This window comes from Microcaecilia unicolor, chromosome 10, assembly GCF_901765095.1.
Source record: "Microcaecilia unicolor chromosome 10, aMicUni1.1, whole genome shotgun sequence".
Taxonomy (NCBI): domain Eukaryota; kingdom Metazoa; phylum Chordata; class Amphibia; order Gymnophiona; family Siphonopidae; genus Microcaecilia; species Microcaecilia unicolor.
Genome location: NC_044040.1, coordinates 78,960,739 through 78,976,186, shown reverse-complemented (window position 1 = coordinate 78,976,186; position 15,448 = coordinate 78,960,739). Strand labels below are relative to the sequence as shown.

At 40.6% G+C, this 15,448-nt stretch overlaps 1 protein-coding gene across 5 annotated transcripts in view; it reads right to left on the bottom strand.

The window, feature by feature from the left end:
* Positions 1-15,448, bottom strand: part of USP15 (ubiquitin specific peptidase 15) — a 519,523-nt gene that overhangs the window by 18,605 nt on the left and 485,470 nt on the right. For all 5 annotated transcript variants that reach the window (XM_030217240.1, XM_030217241.1, XM_030217242.1 and 2 more), the window contains one exon: positions 1,406-1,494. In XM_030217240.1, the coding sequence (XP_030073100.1) occupies positions 1,406-1,494 (89 nt within the window). The remainder of the gene's footprint in view (positions 1-1,405; positions 1,495-15,448) is intronic.

The following is a 15,448-nucleotide window of genomic DNA, read 5'->3' as shown; positions in this document are numbered from 1 at the left end:
GCCGTGTGCTTGTTCGATATGCAAAGAGCCAGCTCTACTTTGGTGTTGCAAGAATCTCGGGAACTACACTTCCAAAAAGCCGCACAGTTCTGCATCAAGCACTGATTCCGTCAATCCAACCAGTCTCAGATTGTTCCTTCGAGAGAGATTTTCCAAGTCATTAACCTTCTCCTCCAAAGAGGCAACCTTATCTTGAAGGCTCTTGATTTCCAATGAAGATGCTTGGGGTTGAGGTTTCCACCTCTCCAATTCTCTGCTGGACATCCTGAAGGTCTTTGATAAAGGTAGCAAATTGATGTTCCATGCCATCCAATTTATCAATAATCTATTTCTGATGCCCAGGTAGATCCCACTGTAGGCGAGGGAGGGGTACTTCTCTTCACCATCTTTAATCCTCCTCCACATCTTTCTTGGATCCACGGGCAGCCATGCGGAAACACTTTACTCTTCAGGAAAGTCTAATACCTCAGTGCCTCTCCACAAATAGGGTAGCAAACCAGCTCTACCAGGAGGCAGAGAAAATAAAACAAACAAAAAAAACCCCACCTCAGCACTGATCACAGACCATGGAAAAATCAGCCAAATACAGTCACTTCAACGCCAGCCCAGATTGCAGTTCTAATCCAAAAACAGAGATCAGTTCTCCAAAGGGTTGCAGGTCAGATATCACCACTGATCTCCCCTCTCCCTGCCTGAACACGTGTCCCAGTGCTCAGCTCAACGCCTGCCTTACTTGGATGTCTCTCCTTCCGTCGTTCCCACACCGCCACTCTTGCGCTTCCCTCAGCTTGAGTTGCCGCCGGGCAGTGCTTCCACGCCGCAGCTTCCCCCAAATTGTACCTCAGACTGGCCTCCACACCTCGCTGCACTCCTTCACTGGGCTCCCCGTCGGGACCACCACAACTGCCCCGATGGGAGGAGGGAGATACAGGCACTCTCCACAAAGGGCTTCGCTCAGCGCTCCCAAATATTAGGTGGGAGCGCTTGTGGTATCCTTTCTGCAGATCCCAATCAAGCAGAGGACAAGACCCATTCCCAGAGACGTGGGAGGGCGTTTTGGAAGCCAAATGTGGGGGCCTACGATCGGGGGTTGCAGGAGCTCATTGTGTAGCGGCCATCTTGGTCGGCAGCTCCACCAGAAGTCAGGGGCACACATTTTAATAACTTGTCAATTGTTAATACAAAAGTTTATAGTAATATTACATGAAGTTGCACACTAACATAAATACAATTAGATTATATATTTAAAATGGCAAGCTAAATATATCTTGATTGAATACCAAGATAACCCGAATGCAGTATACATTAAATCAATGGCTTATTTTTCTTGTTGTACAACATATATTAATGTATGAAGTTTTTTTTTTCACTGTATAAACCTCAAGAAAAATAAATGGATACTTGCCACTATTTGGTCCTCAGATGCAAGTGAAACACTACTGTCATCAAAATAGTACCATTTTCCATCATCTTTATTTTTTGCAAATGCAGTATCTAGGAAAAGAAAATGTTGAAAATGAAATATTAGTGGGCAGTCGATCAAAACTAGTTTACTTACAATGCTACTATTTTGAGCTTTTTGGATTATTCTAACTGAAGATAAAAAAAAAAGCCCTCTTCATCAGAACAACAAAACATTTTAAAATTATTTATTTATTTATCTCATTTGTACCCCACAGTTTCCCAACAGTGTCAGGCTCAATGTGGCTTACAACGGACCACAGATGCAGATGTCAATGCAGTAAAATGAAGCTAATACAGCAGAAAAACCTACAAGAGATATTGGGGAAGAGTAGGAATAGACAGAAGGATTAGGGAAACCTGGAGGGAAGAGGGAAGGGGAATGTGTCCAAAATGTTTCTAGATCGATGCGCTTCCAACAGTGGAGACACATGTTTGTATTGTTATATTTTATTTTGTATGTATTTTTTGTTCCCCGCTTAGAATGTCTCAGATACAGAGGGTTAGAAATAAAGTTTTATTATTAATAGCCCACCATTAAGCCATCTCAGTGGTGTAATGGGATGTGAATGTGTGGATTCAACTTTGCCTTGTAAGTCTTCACAGTGGAGGCAGGTCATAGCAATTGCTACTGTCTTTACTTGCACTTCTCAAGTCAGGCTTGCCCGAGCAAAACAGAAGATGTAATCTATTACCTAACTAAAAACTGTGTGTTTTGGAACCATAATTCCAGTTCTATTTAGTTAAAAGAAAAAAAAAAAACAATCTGAGTGGATTTTCTACAGGATTGCATATGCTCTAGGCAGAAGGCAATAGCTCTTTTGTAAACAATGAGAAAAAAAAGACCTTTTCATGTAAATATACACATAGGGAAAAATTTTGGCAGAATGACCGACTGATTAAGGTAGAAGTTTGATATCTCAGGAAATTAAAATTTGCACAAAGCACCATCCTATTATAGTACAAGACCAATCACCACAGGCTGGAGTTCACAGATTCTAAAGTGTGTCATGTTTTTGGTGGCAGTTCCCCAAAAACATGATCTTCCAGGTCAAGTACTTGAGCCTACAAAAGTCTAGAAGCCTGAGGGAGTTTTCACTGGTTACGTATGAACCACATGATCAAATCAAATCAAACTAGGGCTTATATACCGCTAAAATCCCCTATCAGGGTTCAGTGCAGCTTACATCAATTAAATGTCTACTTATAACAGAGTAATGGAGAGCTGCCTATGGTAGGCAAGACTTCCCTCAGCTGAACCCATGCTGACTCTGTTCCATTAAACCATGTTTGTGTAATTTTGTTCTTTATAATAGTTTCCACAATTTTGCCTGGCACTGACGTCAAGCTTACTAGTCTATAATTTTTACAGATCACCCCTAAAACCCTTTTTAAAAATCGGCATCACACTGGCCACCCTCCAATCTTCAGGTACTACGGACAATTTTAATGACAGGTTACATATTACTAACAGCAAATCAGCAATTTCATGCTTGAGTTCTTTGAGTACCCTTGGATGGATGCCATCTGGTCCAGGTGATTTACTACTTTTCAATTTGTCAATTTGGTTCAGTACATCTTCCAGGTTCACAGAGATTTATTTCAGTTCCTCCACATCATTACCCTTGAAAACCAATTCCGAGGCAGATCACTTACATCTTCTTCCATAAAGACAGAAGCAAAGAATTTGTTAAGTTTCTCCATTATGGACTTGTCCTCCCTGAGCGCCCCTTTTGCTCCTTCATGATCTAACGGTCCCACGGATTCCCTCGCAGGCTTTTTGCTTCTGATGTACCTGAAAAAGTTTTTACTGTGAGTTTTAGCCTTTGCGGCAAGTTTCTCTTCATATTCCCTTTTTCCCTTCTTTATTAATGCTTTGCTTCTGACTTGTCAGTGCTTATGTTGCTTCTTATTTTCTTCATTTGGGTCCTTCTTCCATTCTTTGAAGGATAATCTTTTGGCTGTAATGGCCTCTTTTACTTCACCTTTTAACCATGCTAACGTTTTCTCTTCTTTCCACTTTTGCAAATACATGGAATGCATCTGGACTGGGCTTCCAAGAGGGTATTTTTGAATAACATCCACGCCTGATTTAGCGTCCTAACTTTGCAGCCAATCCTTTTAGGTTCTTTTTAACCTTTCAAAAATGAAATGCACTACAGTAGGTTTCCTATGTGGGTTCATCCCAGATAGTAGATTCACTATTTCCCAGGGGACCCAACAGCGCCACCTCTCGCACTATGCCCTGCATGCAACCAAGGACCAGATTCTAAAATGGTTTATGTATTTTCATGATTGTATAATAAATTTAACTGCTTGACTCCTCTCAGTTTGCTGTTTTCTATCCCTCCTGACCCTTACTCCCTGATTTCTGAGAGGGGGGGGGGGAAGATGCCAGGGACGTGCCATCTCATCCTTCATCTCAGGCAGCAGACTGCCTTGAGCTGCCCCTCTGTGTGTGTGTCAGTGAATGTATGACTGCCCCTGTGCACATCTTTGCATACGTGAGAATGTATGTGTGTGTGTGTGTGTGTATGTTATTTTTATCTGTGCTGGTTCTACATGTGTCTGTGATTAGAAGATGAGAGGGGAGAATGGTTTGAAAGGTACAATTCCTTAATTGCTATGTTAATGTGAATCAGCATTTGTATGCTGAAGCTGTTGGAAATGTTTTTCCTATTTAGGGAGTGGTTTCATTTCTCTTCAATCTCCCACCATATGAACAAACTGTTCTCTATCTACAGCTACCTTCCACTGCTCTGCCCCTACTGCATTCTCACTATCTGGATTCTACCCACAATCTTCCTTACTAGTTACAGTGGAAAAAGGGGGGCAGGTTGGACATCTGCATATAGAGTTTTTAAACTTAAAAAAAAAAAAAGAATGAAAAATATGCACACGTTAAGGCTTCCTTCTAGCTTCCAGACATGAATATAAATATCATTAGAACCCTGGGAGTTGCCAATTTCTTGTCCTGAGCATATTTGACAGGCCTCCCCTAAACTCTGGGCCCTAGGATATTCCTAACTTGTCAATGTCTTAATCTGACAATGCCTATAGCAATAGATTTTAGTTAGTAGTACACATAGCAACCAATAAGAAAGCAGTACAATTCAGTCAGAAAGTTTCACAGTAGAAATAACAAAATATATATCTGAATAATTTCAAATGGAATACATCACAGCTAGGGAACTATTTGAAGTCCTGTCTCTCACTCTCACTCTCATTGTGAAGTGTGTGTGTGTGTTCTTTGGGGGCAGATAGAAATGGTGAGGTAGTTTGTGGAAAGGGGGGGGGGGGGGGAGTGAAGCAGTGTAGGGAAGGGGAAGTTTATTGAGTGGAAGTGCAGTTGTATAGATAGTTACAGCTTTGAGGGTGATGGGGCTGTTGCAGTGAGGTAGTTTTTGGCACTGGGGGGAGATTTCAGGAGGTGGCGCAATTTTCATGGTGGTAGGGCAGTTGTAGAGATAGTGTTTGAAAGTGGGGGCAGTCTATAGGGTGGTGGGGCAGTTGTAGGGCTACCTTTGTGAATGTGAGCAGTTTGTGAGGTGTTGGAGCAGTTATAGGGGTTGGTTGTTGGGGTTGGAGAAGTCTGTAGGGAGTATTTTTAGGTGTAGGGCAGTTAGTGGGTAATTTTTGTTGGAGATAGTGAGTTTGCATGGTGGTGGAGCAGTAGCAGGGGGAATGTTTGGGGTGTGGAGCAGTAGGGCAATACTGGGAGAGTTTTGGGGCAGGGCAATTGCAGGAGTAAATGTTTGAGATGGAAACAGTTTGTAGGGTAGTGATGCATTTGCTAGTGTAGTTTTAGAGGGTGGGCAGTACAGAGAGGGTGGGACAGTGTGCAAGGTAATGGTACTGTTGCAGTTTGCGGGATGGTGGAGTGGTCTGAAGGGTGGTGGGGTAGTTGCATGTGTAGTTCTTGGGGGCGGGGTGTTTTGTGAATGGGGGATAGTTGTGGTGTGGCAGTTTAGGAGTTATTTCACTGTTTTAAGTTTTTATGCCACAGAAACCGAAACTCTTTCGCCCATAGAAATGTACAGGGCCATTTGCTTTGATGGTGGTGGGGTGTGTGTATATGTGGGCTCATATCTTTGGTATGCCTAGTTCAACTTGACCCATTTTCAACTCAATTTTTACCAGTTTTTCCCCACATGCCAAGTTTCATCCCAGTCCATTAATTTGAGTAATTGTGCTCCCAGACACATTCTTAAACCCTTTTGCTTCTTTCCAACTTCAGCTCTGTTGGAAAGAATAATAATAAAAGTTTCTACATGTGCACCCTATTATAAAATTACCCTCCATATTAGCAATACACAATCTAATGAAGAAAAAAAAATCCTAAAAAAAAAAAATTATTCCAACAGCTTGATATACTGCTACATGCCCACTAAGTGCTGCTAAGTGATAAACAAAACAAAAAACCCCTCCTTATTAGCAATACACAATCTAATGAAGAAAACAATTCTTTAAAAAAAATGTATTTCAACAACTTGATATACGGCTACATATCCACTAGGTCAGGCTAAGTGATAAACAAAACAACTCCCCCCCTCAAAAGCAGAAAGAAAAACTGTACTCACAAATTCATACAGAAAAACAGAGAAAAGAGAGAACATAGTAACATAGTAGATCACGGCAGAAAAAGACCTGCACGGTCCACCCAGTCTGTCCAACAAGATAAACTCACATGTGCCATTTTTTGTGTATACCTTACCTTGATTTGTACCTGTCTTTTTCAGGGCACAGACCGTATAAGTCTGCCCATCACTATCCCCGCCTCCCAACCACGCCTCCCACCACCGGTTCTGGCACAGACTGTATAAGTCTGCCCAGCACTATCCCCACCTCCCAACTACCAGCCCTGCCTCCCACCACTGGCTAAGCTTCTGGGGATCCCTTCCTTCTGAGGAGGATTCCTTTATGTTTATCCCACACATGAAAAGAGAAACGAGACAAGCAAACAAAACCAGAATGGGGGCGGAGGAGAGCTGTTACGGAAAGGCCTACAGGGAACAGCATCATGGGAAAGCTTGAGAATAGCCAGTTATACTACATATATACATATATATTCATCAAATGCTTTATCTAGTTCACAAATGTCAGAGACAGCCAAGTACTAAACTCAGGAGAAAGAGAAAATGTTAAGTCATCTTACATACTGATATATTGTCGACAGAAATGTGGTGTGTTGCTTTATTAGAATCTTGACAGCTGCCTCTGATGCAGGGGCGTAGCCAGGAGTGATAATTGTAATAGGAAGGATCACACAGCTGTGATTTTGCATCGATTAGAAAACAGAACTGTTATGTTCTACTATGTAATGATCCCACTAATGTTATCATAGTTTGCATTTTGTAAATATACTTTTGTTCTATTCTCAGTAGAAACCGATCTCCATCTCTCTAGGCCAATCTTACCATAAAAATTGTAAAGAAATTTAATTTTTTGAAAGAATGGCCTTTGCAAGTACAATATTCTAGCATGGGTTTATCCCTAATTTACTTTTCCCATATTGGTTTTATCTTTTGATATATCACTAGCTAGGTTTCTGAAATAAAGATATCTTATTTACAGCTTTTATTTATTTACGTTTATTTCTTGTGACACCCCGCTTGCCTCTTTGCCCATCTGTATGGTGTAGGGTGGGATACACAGTAACTTTACTTTATCAGGTGCTTATATTCTGCTCACACCTCAAGAGGTTTGGTGCAGATTACCATAAGGACATTGAATAGAATGGGAGACAGTGGCAAGCCCTGGGATATCTAAAACAGCACAGTAAAACTTAACAAATCAGTACTGAAATAAAAAATAATTGTCCTCTACTTTTAGAGTCAACTAATGTGTTCCATAGGAAAGGGGAAATAAAAGAAAATGCACATCAGTGGGTGAAAGACTTTTTCCCTCTTTTTCAGAAAGGATTTGAAGCCTCTATTTGTAGGCTGACCTAAGAGATCTTTTTAGAACTTAAACAAGCTTGGAACCCAGATCTTAGCACCAAGACTATATAAGGCCCTGTAATTAAGGTAGGCTGGTGGAAGGCTATTATTTAGGTCAATCTTTGTAAAATGGAAACATTGTGGTAGCAAGCACAGGAGTGGTAATGGAACCAGGCTCTTCAATGAACAAACCGGAGACGATTCAAAGTAGGAAGTATATTTAATGATTAGAGTCTCTACAAGGTACCCTGTTTTGGCACTGCAAGTGCCTTCCTCAGGAGTCTGAACATTATATTGCCAAACAAGGCGTGCCTTTTCTCCTCTTTCCTTTTGAATCTGGTGTCCCAAATCTTGTCTAAAAAAGTAGAATCAATTTCCTTTCCAGGGATTATAGTAGATTTATTGATCGGTGTTGAACAAGGGGAGATGAATAGTTCATCTGAGTCGTTCCGTATCCTTTTCCATGCTCTCTCAGTTGTATAATTAGGTATATCTTCTGAACGGGTTTCTGGATTCCGATTGATAGTTCTATGTTGAGTTGAAGGGGCCCTTCTCTTGTAACTGTAAGTATGTCCCATGGAGGAATTCTTGTTGGGTACTGCCCATGGGTAGATAGTACCCTTCTGGTAATTCTCTTCATCCCTCTTGTATTTGTCATATTTCATTCTTTTGATATCTTTTTTGAAATTATCTAATTTTGCGTTAAGTGCTGATATATTAGTATCAAAATTAGGATTGTCCTTCTTTAAAATATCGATCTTTTCATTTGTCTCGCCCTTAATGATATCTAATTTTTCTTTTGAAGTCTCAATGAGAAGGATCATGAGATCCAAGGAGCACTTATTTAAAATTGAGAACCACTTATCAATAAATACTTTATTATCCTTAAAGCGTTCAGGCTCCTTAAGAATTCTCAACCCTCTAAGGATTATTGAACCCTTATATGAAGATTGTTTAAGATAACGCTGCTTATATATATATATTTGCTGCATTTGTACCCCACATTTTCCCACCTATTTGCAGGCTCAATGTGGCTTACATACTGTAGTACCGTCAACGGTATTTGCCCAGTCGGTTGATAACAAATACAAGGTTGTATAGTGATCGTATGAGGTATATGTGGAGGGTCGGAAGGGATGAAGATTGCATGTTGTCCAGTACGATCATAGTCATGCTGTGTTGCTGGGTGAAGAGGTTTACGTTGGGTCGTTGGGGTAGGCCTTTTTGAAGAGGTTAGTTTTTAGTGATTTCCTGAAGTTCAGGTGGTTGTGGATTGTTTTCACAACTTTTGGGAGGCCATTCCATAGTTGTGCGCTTATATAGGAGAAGCCGGATGCGTAAGTTGTTTTGTATTTCAGTTCTTTGCAATTTGGGTAGTGTAGGTTTAGGTAGGATCTTGACAATCTGACTTTGTTTCTTATTGGTAGATCTATAAGGTCTATCATGTATTCTGGGACTACGCTGTATATGATTTTGTGGACTAAGGTGCAGATTTTGAAGATAATCCGTTCTTTGATTGGGAGCCAATGCAACTTTTCTCGAAGGGGTTTGGCACTTCGAAGCGTGTTTTGCTGTATTTTGGGCGGTCTGGAGTTTTTTTATGAGTTGTTCTTTGCAACCCACGTAGATTCCGTTGCAATAATCTGCATGGCTTAGGACCATTGACTGTATTAGGTTTCGAAAGGTTATATATATATATATATATATATATATATATATATATATATAAAACCGTATTATTTTATATATGGATGTATTTTGTATATATTTTTTAATATTATTTGCCCTCATTAATGTGGTTTTCTAATTATTTATGTGCTCTTTTATGAATAACGGTCATGATTATGCTGCTTATGTATATTATATTCTTTTAGTATATTTTTTATTATTCATTATTTTTTTGTTATCTATGTTAATTGCGATGTATGTGTTTTACCAATAGACCCCTGAGGCAATACGTCGAAACACGATCCGTGTCGGGTCATATACCAATAAAGGACTCCTGTTGTCCCAGTCTTGAAGGCCCAGTTGCGCTTTTTTCTGTTTGCTATTTTGTGAAAACAAATAGGAGGAAATATTTTTTCACTCAAAAGAATAGTTAAGCTCTGGAACTCATTGAATGAGGATGTGATAACAGAGGTTAGTGTATCTGGGTTTAAAAATGTTTGGACATGTTCCTGGACGAAAAGTCCATAGTCTGCTATTGAGACAGACATGGGGAAGCCACTGGGACTGGTAGCATGGAATGTTGCTGCTATTTGGGTTTCTGCCGGGTACTTGTAACCTGGATTGGCCACTGCTGGAAGCAGGATACTGGACTAGAAGGACCATTGGTCTGACCCAGTACGGCTATTCTTATGTTCTTTTATTTTTATTTATTCATTTATTTCAATTATTACCAAGTATTACACTTGAACAGAAAAGGTACCTCATCTGAAATTTTTACATAAAAATAAAGAAAATTTTAACAGAATAAGTATGTTCTTATGCTTAAATACTTTTTGAGTGTTTATAGATCTGTACTTTCATACTATGTTTCATAAACTCCTACTTTAATACATTTGAACTTATTTTTTGACAACAGAATGTTAAAAAAAATGTACAAGGATGTGAAGATTATTACAAAGCATTGTATTACAAAGTTCAGGGAATTAGTGAGAGGTTTCTCTCTCAGTTGCAGCACTGGTTTCTCTTTCATTCTACCGACAAGAGACAATGTAAGCAGATAATTCACTCTTTATTATGACTGCATTTTCAGCATGGTTTGTCAGGTCTTAATTTTTCTTTGGATTAGGAAGCAGCGGTTGAGACCCTTCTTCCTCTCCCTATTTTCCCCTTCAGAGGAGGGGGAAACATCTGCCCTGAGGTCCACCACAGCCTTTTAAAGCCTGATTTACTAAGGCTGTCTTCCCATTCTGTGAATAAGGGAAAATAAAGTCTAGCAAAATCAGGTCTATAATGCATCTTTGCAGGCCACCAGCAGAAACACACAGCCAGTATTTCTCCTTCCTACCAAGTCTCTTTCCCCTTGACCCCAATCCTTTCATCAACCCAGTCTCTCTCTCTCCCCACTACCCACCAGTTTTCTTCCCCCGCCTCCATTAAATCAACCACCCCATAGCCCCTACTGCCCATTCCCACTCCAATTAGCCCTCACCACTCAGTAAGCAGTCAGGCACTTACCCCCAGCTAGCCTGCACTACTCAGCTAATGACTCCACAGAGCACCTGCTTCCAACCATTTCACTAGGCCAGATGACTAATATCTACACTTTGTAGCAGTTCAAAAAGGGGAGTTTTTTAGGCAGTAATCATGGACAGCAATCACAGGCTTCAATATCTCCATCTGAAAACTTGGCACTTGTAAACACCTTCTGACTGTTTCGATATCTAGAATAGACTGAAAACTTCCTTCCTTCTTGGGAACTACAAAGTAAATTGAATAGTGCCCAGACCTTTCTTCCCGAGGAAGCACCTGAACCACCACTTGTAAATGAATAAGTCTTTTTAAGGTCTGCTTGAGTGCCATTATCTTTAGACTAAAGCAACACAGGGATTCCAGAAACTCCACAAGTACATATCCATTGCAAATGTCCTACCACAGGAGGTATTGAGAGCAGACTCACAAACCAACATTGTATACCTTTGGAATTCCCTGTTGCGGATGCAGCGAACCATGTGCTGCCTCTAAGGGAATGTCAAAAGGACTGCCCTCTAAAGGGGAATCTCACCCTCTAAGTAGCACTTAATTTCCCCATTCTGTATCATCTAGATTCTGTACAAACATCCTCTGCCAGAGAACCTTCTACCTACATAGGGGGATCCTCCAGTAACCTAGGCATCTTGGACTCTGAAAGAGCCTTTACCGAGTCATCTAAATCTTTCCCAAACAGTAAGCTTCCTTTAAAAGGCAACTTACTAAGTCTAGCCTTAGATGCAATGCCCGCTGACCAACCAGAAACTCAGGCTCTAATTAAGTCAGCCTCTTGGTTGAGACTCTAAGTCATACAAAGTGTCTGCCGATTAAGAAGTTTCCAAATCTATAAAGGTTGGAGGCAGAAGATCTCCAGGTGAGGCGTGTTCAGAATTCTGGGCTAGATGCACTAAACCTTAACGACCCTCTAACAACCCTTTAACAAAGGAAATTCCTAACCGTTGCATGCATTAAAGGCCTTTTTCCTAGGAAGCAAGCAGCTAACGAAAACGGAATGCAAAGGAGAAACTACCATTGAAATGTGGACAATTCAGAATGCACTAACCATACCGATGATTGCAACGAATCATTTACCGTCAGAAATTTTACGTGTGCTCAGACCTGTCGTTAAGGCCCCCTGCACCATAAAAATCCAAGCCAGCATGTTTAAAAAGAAAAGTGAGATACAAACACAAACACGTGGCTCTCTGCTTTCCCCTGCATCATTACAAAACAAAACATACTGCTTCTCCCTGCAGCTTAAAAATCCTGTCTCTCCCCTTCTCCAACAGCTTTGAAAATTAACACTCTATCCCCTAAAGCCAATTTTCACAGTACTGTAAACAAACTGCAAAGAGGTCTTTTGTTACAAAAGGGGATTTACGAGGGTCATTCTTTTTAGAATTATCTTCAACTGCACTCTTCTGCTAGATCAGACAGCTAAAAGGCTTGCAGGTCGAGATCCCCCCCTCGCACGCCCCAGTCTGACGTAAGCAACCTACGTAGGTTTAATACGTTTGTGGCTGCTCTGCGCATGCTTAAGGAGCAAATTAACGACGGGGATAACGTACGCTTGATACATTGTACTTTTCAATACTGCACCGATCATTTCTGAGCTGTTTTTTTTCTGCATTCTTCGTTGTTTCAAATTCGTTAAGCACTTTTACGATTTAGATTTTTTAACGTTTGTTGATGCATCTAGCCCTCTGTACCAGTCAGTCAGCCCACTTGAAACGAACACAGGCTACATAACTTCCACACACTGCTGCCTGTAACCCTACAGCAGAGACTTTGAAGGCTTGCTTCAACAAAGATTCCATGCTGTGATCCTGATGGTTGTTAAATGCAGCAACACCTTTCACCAGTATAATAGTCTTTGTTACAGCTGAAACCACTTAATCAACCTGAGGTGCCTTAAACTGCATCAGGAATTTCCCATTCAGCAGTAATATCCTCCACTACCTGAACCAAAGGAAAAGCTTTAGATTACTTATGGATCCCTAAAAGCAAGTGGTCCTGAGAGGACGAAGGGATGGGAAGGCGCTTCACTGAAATCTTAAGAGTAGACAAAGTCTGCACAATTAAGGTTGATAATTCCTCCTTAGGAAAAATGTGGACGACTGAAGGATTCTCCTGAGGAGGAACCTCCTCATTCTCAGACAAAAGAAGACTAACTGCTCCTCTGCAGAAATATCTAGAACCTCACTCTTACCAGACAGCATTGCCCCAAAAATCTTCAAAGCCTGGTCTAAATGTAATCTAGGACATTTTGCAGGGTCTATCACTGAAAGTTCTGGAGTCCCAAGCTAGGGGAGGGCATCTCTTTTCCTAAACAGAAAGCTTTAATGTAATAACAGAAAACATACCTGATATCCCCGGGGCTAAAAAATTTGACTAAACAGGGAACAGCTGAGGCAAAGCATTTCTACTTGACTCCAGGGCTGATTACAGAGAGCTTAAAAAATGTTCTGCTGAAAAAGGCTCACCTGCGCAGGGAAACCAGCTGCAATCAGCATAGTGAGGGAGTGAGAGCTGCAGTGCAGACGCCAGTTTCTCCTTTGAAACTGAAGGTGTAGCACCAGCCACACTGAGAACACATTTTCCCGCTAAAAGGTTTGCCTTACGTGTTCTACATACATAGCATTTTTTCCCTTTTTCATGTGGCACATCTATTAAGGCATATAAACAAAACCAGGCACAAAGTAACAACAGTATCCACACAAGGCTAACCTCCTTCTTCCCAGTAGCGGCCACTGTTAACAAGCACCCTGCTTAAAGAAAGAAATAAATTGTCTATTGAACTGTACAACTAGTTTGGGTTCTCAAGTCCTGGACATGGAATTTCGAAGCACAAATTAAAAGAAAGAGGAGGCTGGGGAGAAGGACAAGGAATCTTCAAGTGAGACACCCCAAACAAGAGAGAAAAATTCAGTACTTTTTAAATTAAATGTCCCTCAGCTCAAGCCCCCCCTTTTTTAACTCATTGTTTGAGAGACCAAAAGAATTCCATAAATATTTCTACCAGACCACTGCAGACTGCACAGGATTGACCTACCACCTGCCACAGACTGAAAATTACTGGCTGGCCAAGCTGCCGCACAGAGTTCTAAAGCTATGGTATCATAACTCATCAGTTTTGTAATCTCCACCTGCTGGTACAGCTAAGCGTGAAGACTGGTCTGGTGGGACGATAAGGAAACATCTACTGAATTTTTGGGCACTAGGAGTGTTTATTTCTGTTTAGAAGTTAAAAATCTAAAATCAGAATTCAAGATGGCCGCGCCCTTGAGACGCTAGCAGGCTACACTCGACAGCTCTCTGAATTACAATCATTCAAACATGCCGAAAAGACGGGGCCGTCCTGCCTCCAAAGCTCCGCAACGGCAAGTTTTTACCTCTCAAGATATTCGAACGCTCCTTCAGGCAGCGTCTGTTCCAACTACTTCGGTGTTTCAAATGTCGGAAGGCAGCCCGCTGAGTAGCGCCGGTGCGAGTGGAGGCCCGGAAGCTTCTCTAGGGCTTGAGCTGACGCTCAGCCCCGACTCAAGGGAACCACCCCCGCAACCTGCGGGGTATAGCACACCAACTGAGGCGTCTCTGGACTTGCTTTTCCGAAGTGGTGCAAGTACACAGAGCCGGGAGGAAATAGATCCAGTTGTATGTGAGCTGAGGACTCAGACACAAACACCTATTCCATCGAAGGTGGAAGAAGCTGGAAGCTTGATACTGGAGAAATCTTCGGAGAAAGAGGTATTACCCACACAATTTTCTTTTGAAATTAAAAAACCAGCTGAAGTAACGTTAGATTCGTTTTGGACTTTGATAGTGAGTCTAGGAAAAACTTTTGCTCCCCAAATAAATAAACTGAATCAGGACATTTTAGCTCTTGAGCAAAAAACTGAAAATTTGGATACTAAAGTTGAAAAACTAGAGCAAACGGATAATGATACGACTTTGGAAGTTAAAAAACTCCAAATTCAACAAGAGATTATGGTTAAAGATCTGACTTCTCTGAGAAAAAAAACGGAATCATTGGAAAATTCAGTTAGGAGTAATAACCTTCGCTTGTTAAATTTCCCAAAACAATTGTCCAAATCTCCAAGGGAAATGTTAAAGAAGTATTTAATGGAAATACTTGAAGTGAAAGAAGAGATGATTCCACCCTTCTCACAGATTTATCACCTACCAATATTAAATCAAGAAAATCAGAAACAAGATCTCAATATTTCAGCTATACTAGAATCTTCAGACAATGATCCTGTTATTCCAACAACATTGATAGTGACGGTGGCATTGCCACCAGATAAGTCATGGTTAATGAAAATGTATTTCAGAAATAAGGACAAAGAGTTCCTAGGCCAAAGAATTCAGATATTTCCTGATGTCTCCCGTGAGACACAAAAGAGGCGAAGACAATTTCTTCTGATGAAACCAGCAGTGTTACAGCTGGGTGCAATTTTCTTTCTTAGATTTCCTTGTAAATGTGTGGTAAAATACCAATCCCTTAAATATGTATTTTTTGAACCAGCTCAGCTAACAGCTTTTTTAGTGTCTAGACAAAATAAGGAAACCTGAAAATGTTATCTTCCCTTAAGATATAGGTTAATTTATAACACCGAATATTGTAACCTGTAAACTTCTCAAGTGAATATTCCTAGGAAAGTATTTCTGTTTAAATAATTCCACTTTCTATCATCTTGAATCCCATATTGTGGACTTGAGTGGGGATCTCAATTTTTTTTCTTTTTAATTTAGTTGTTACTTAAAATTGAATATATGTTGTGAAATGTACCACTTTTCAAACAAGGTGAATACTTGATTATATGTATAAAACTGTTATAAATAAAAAAAAAAAA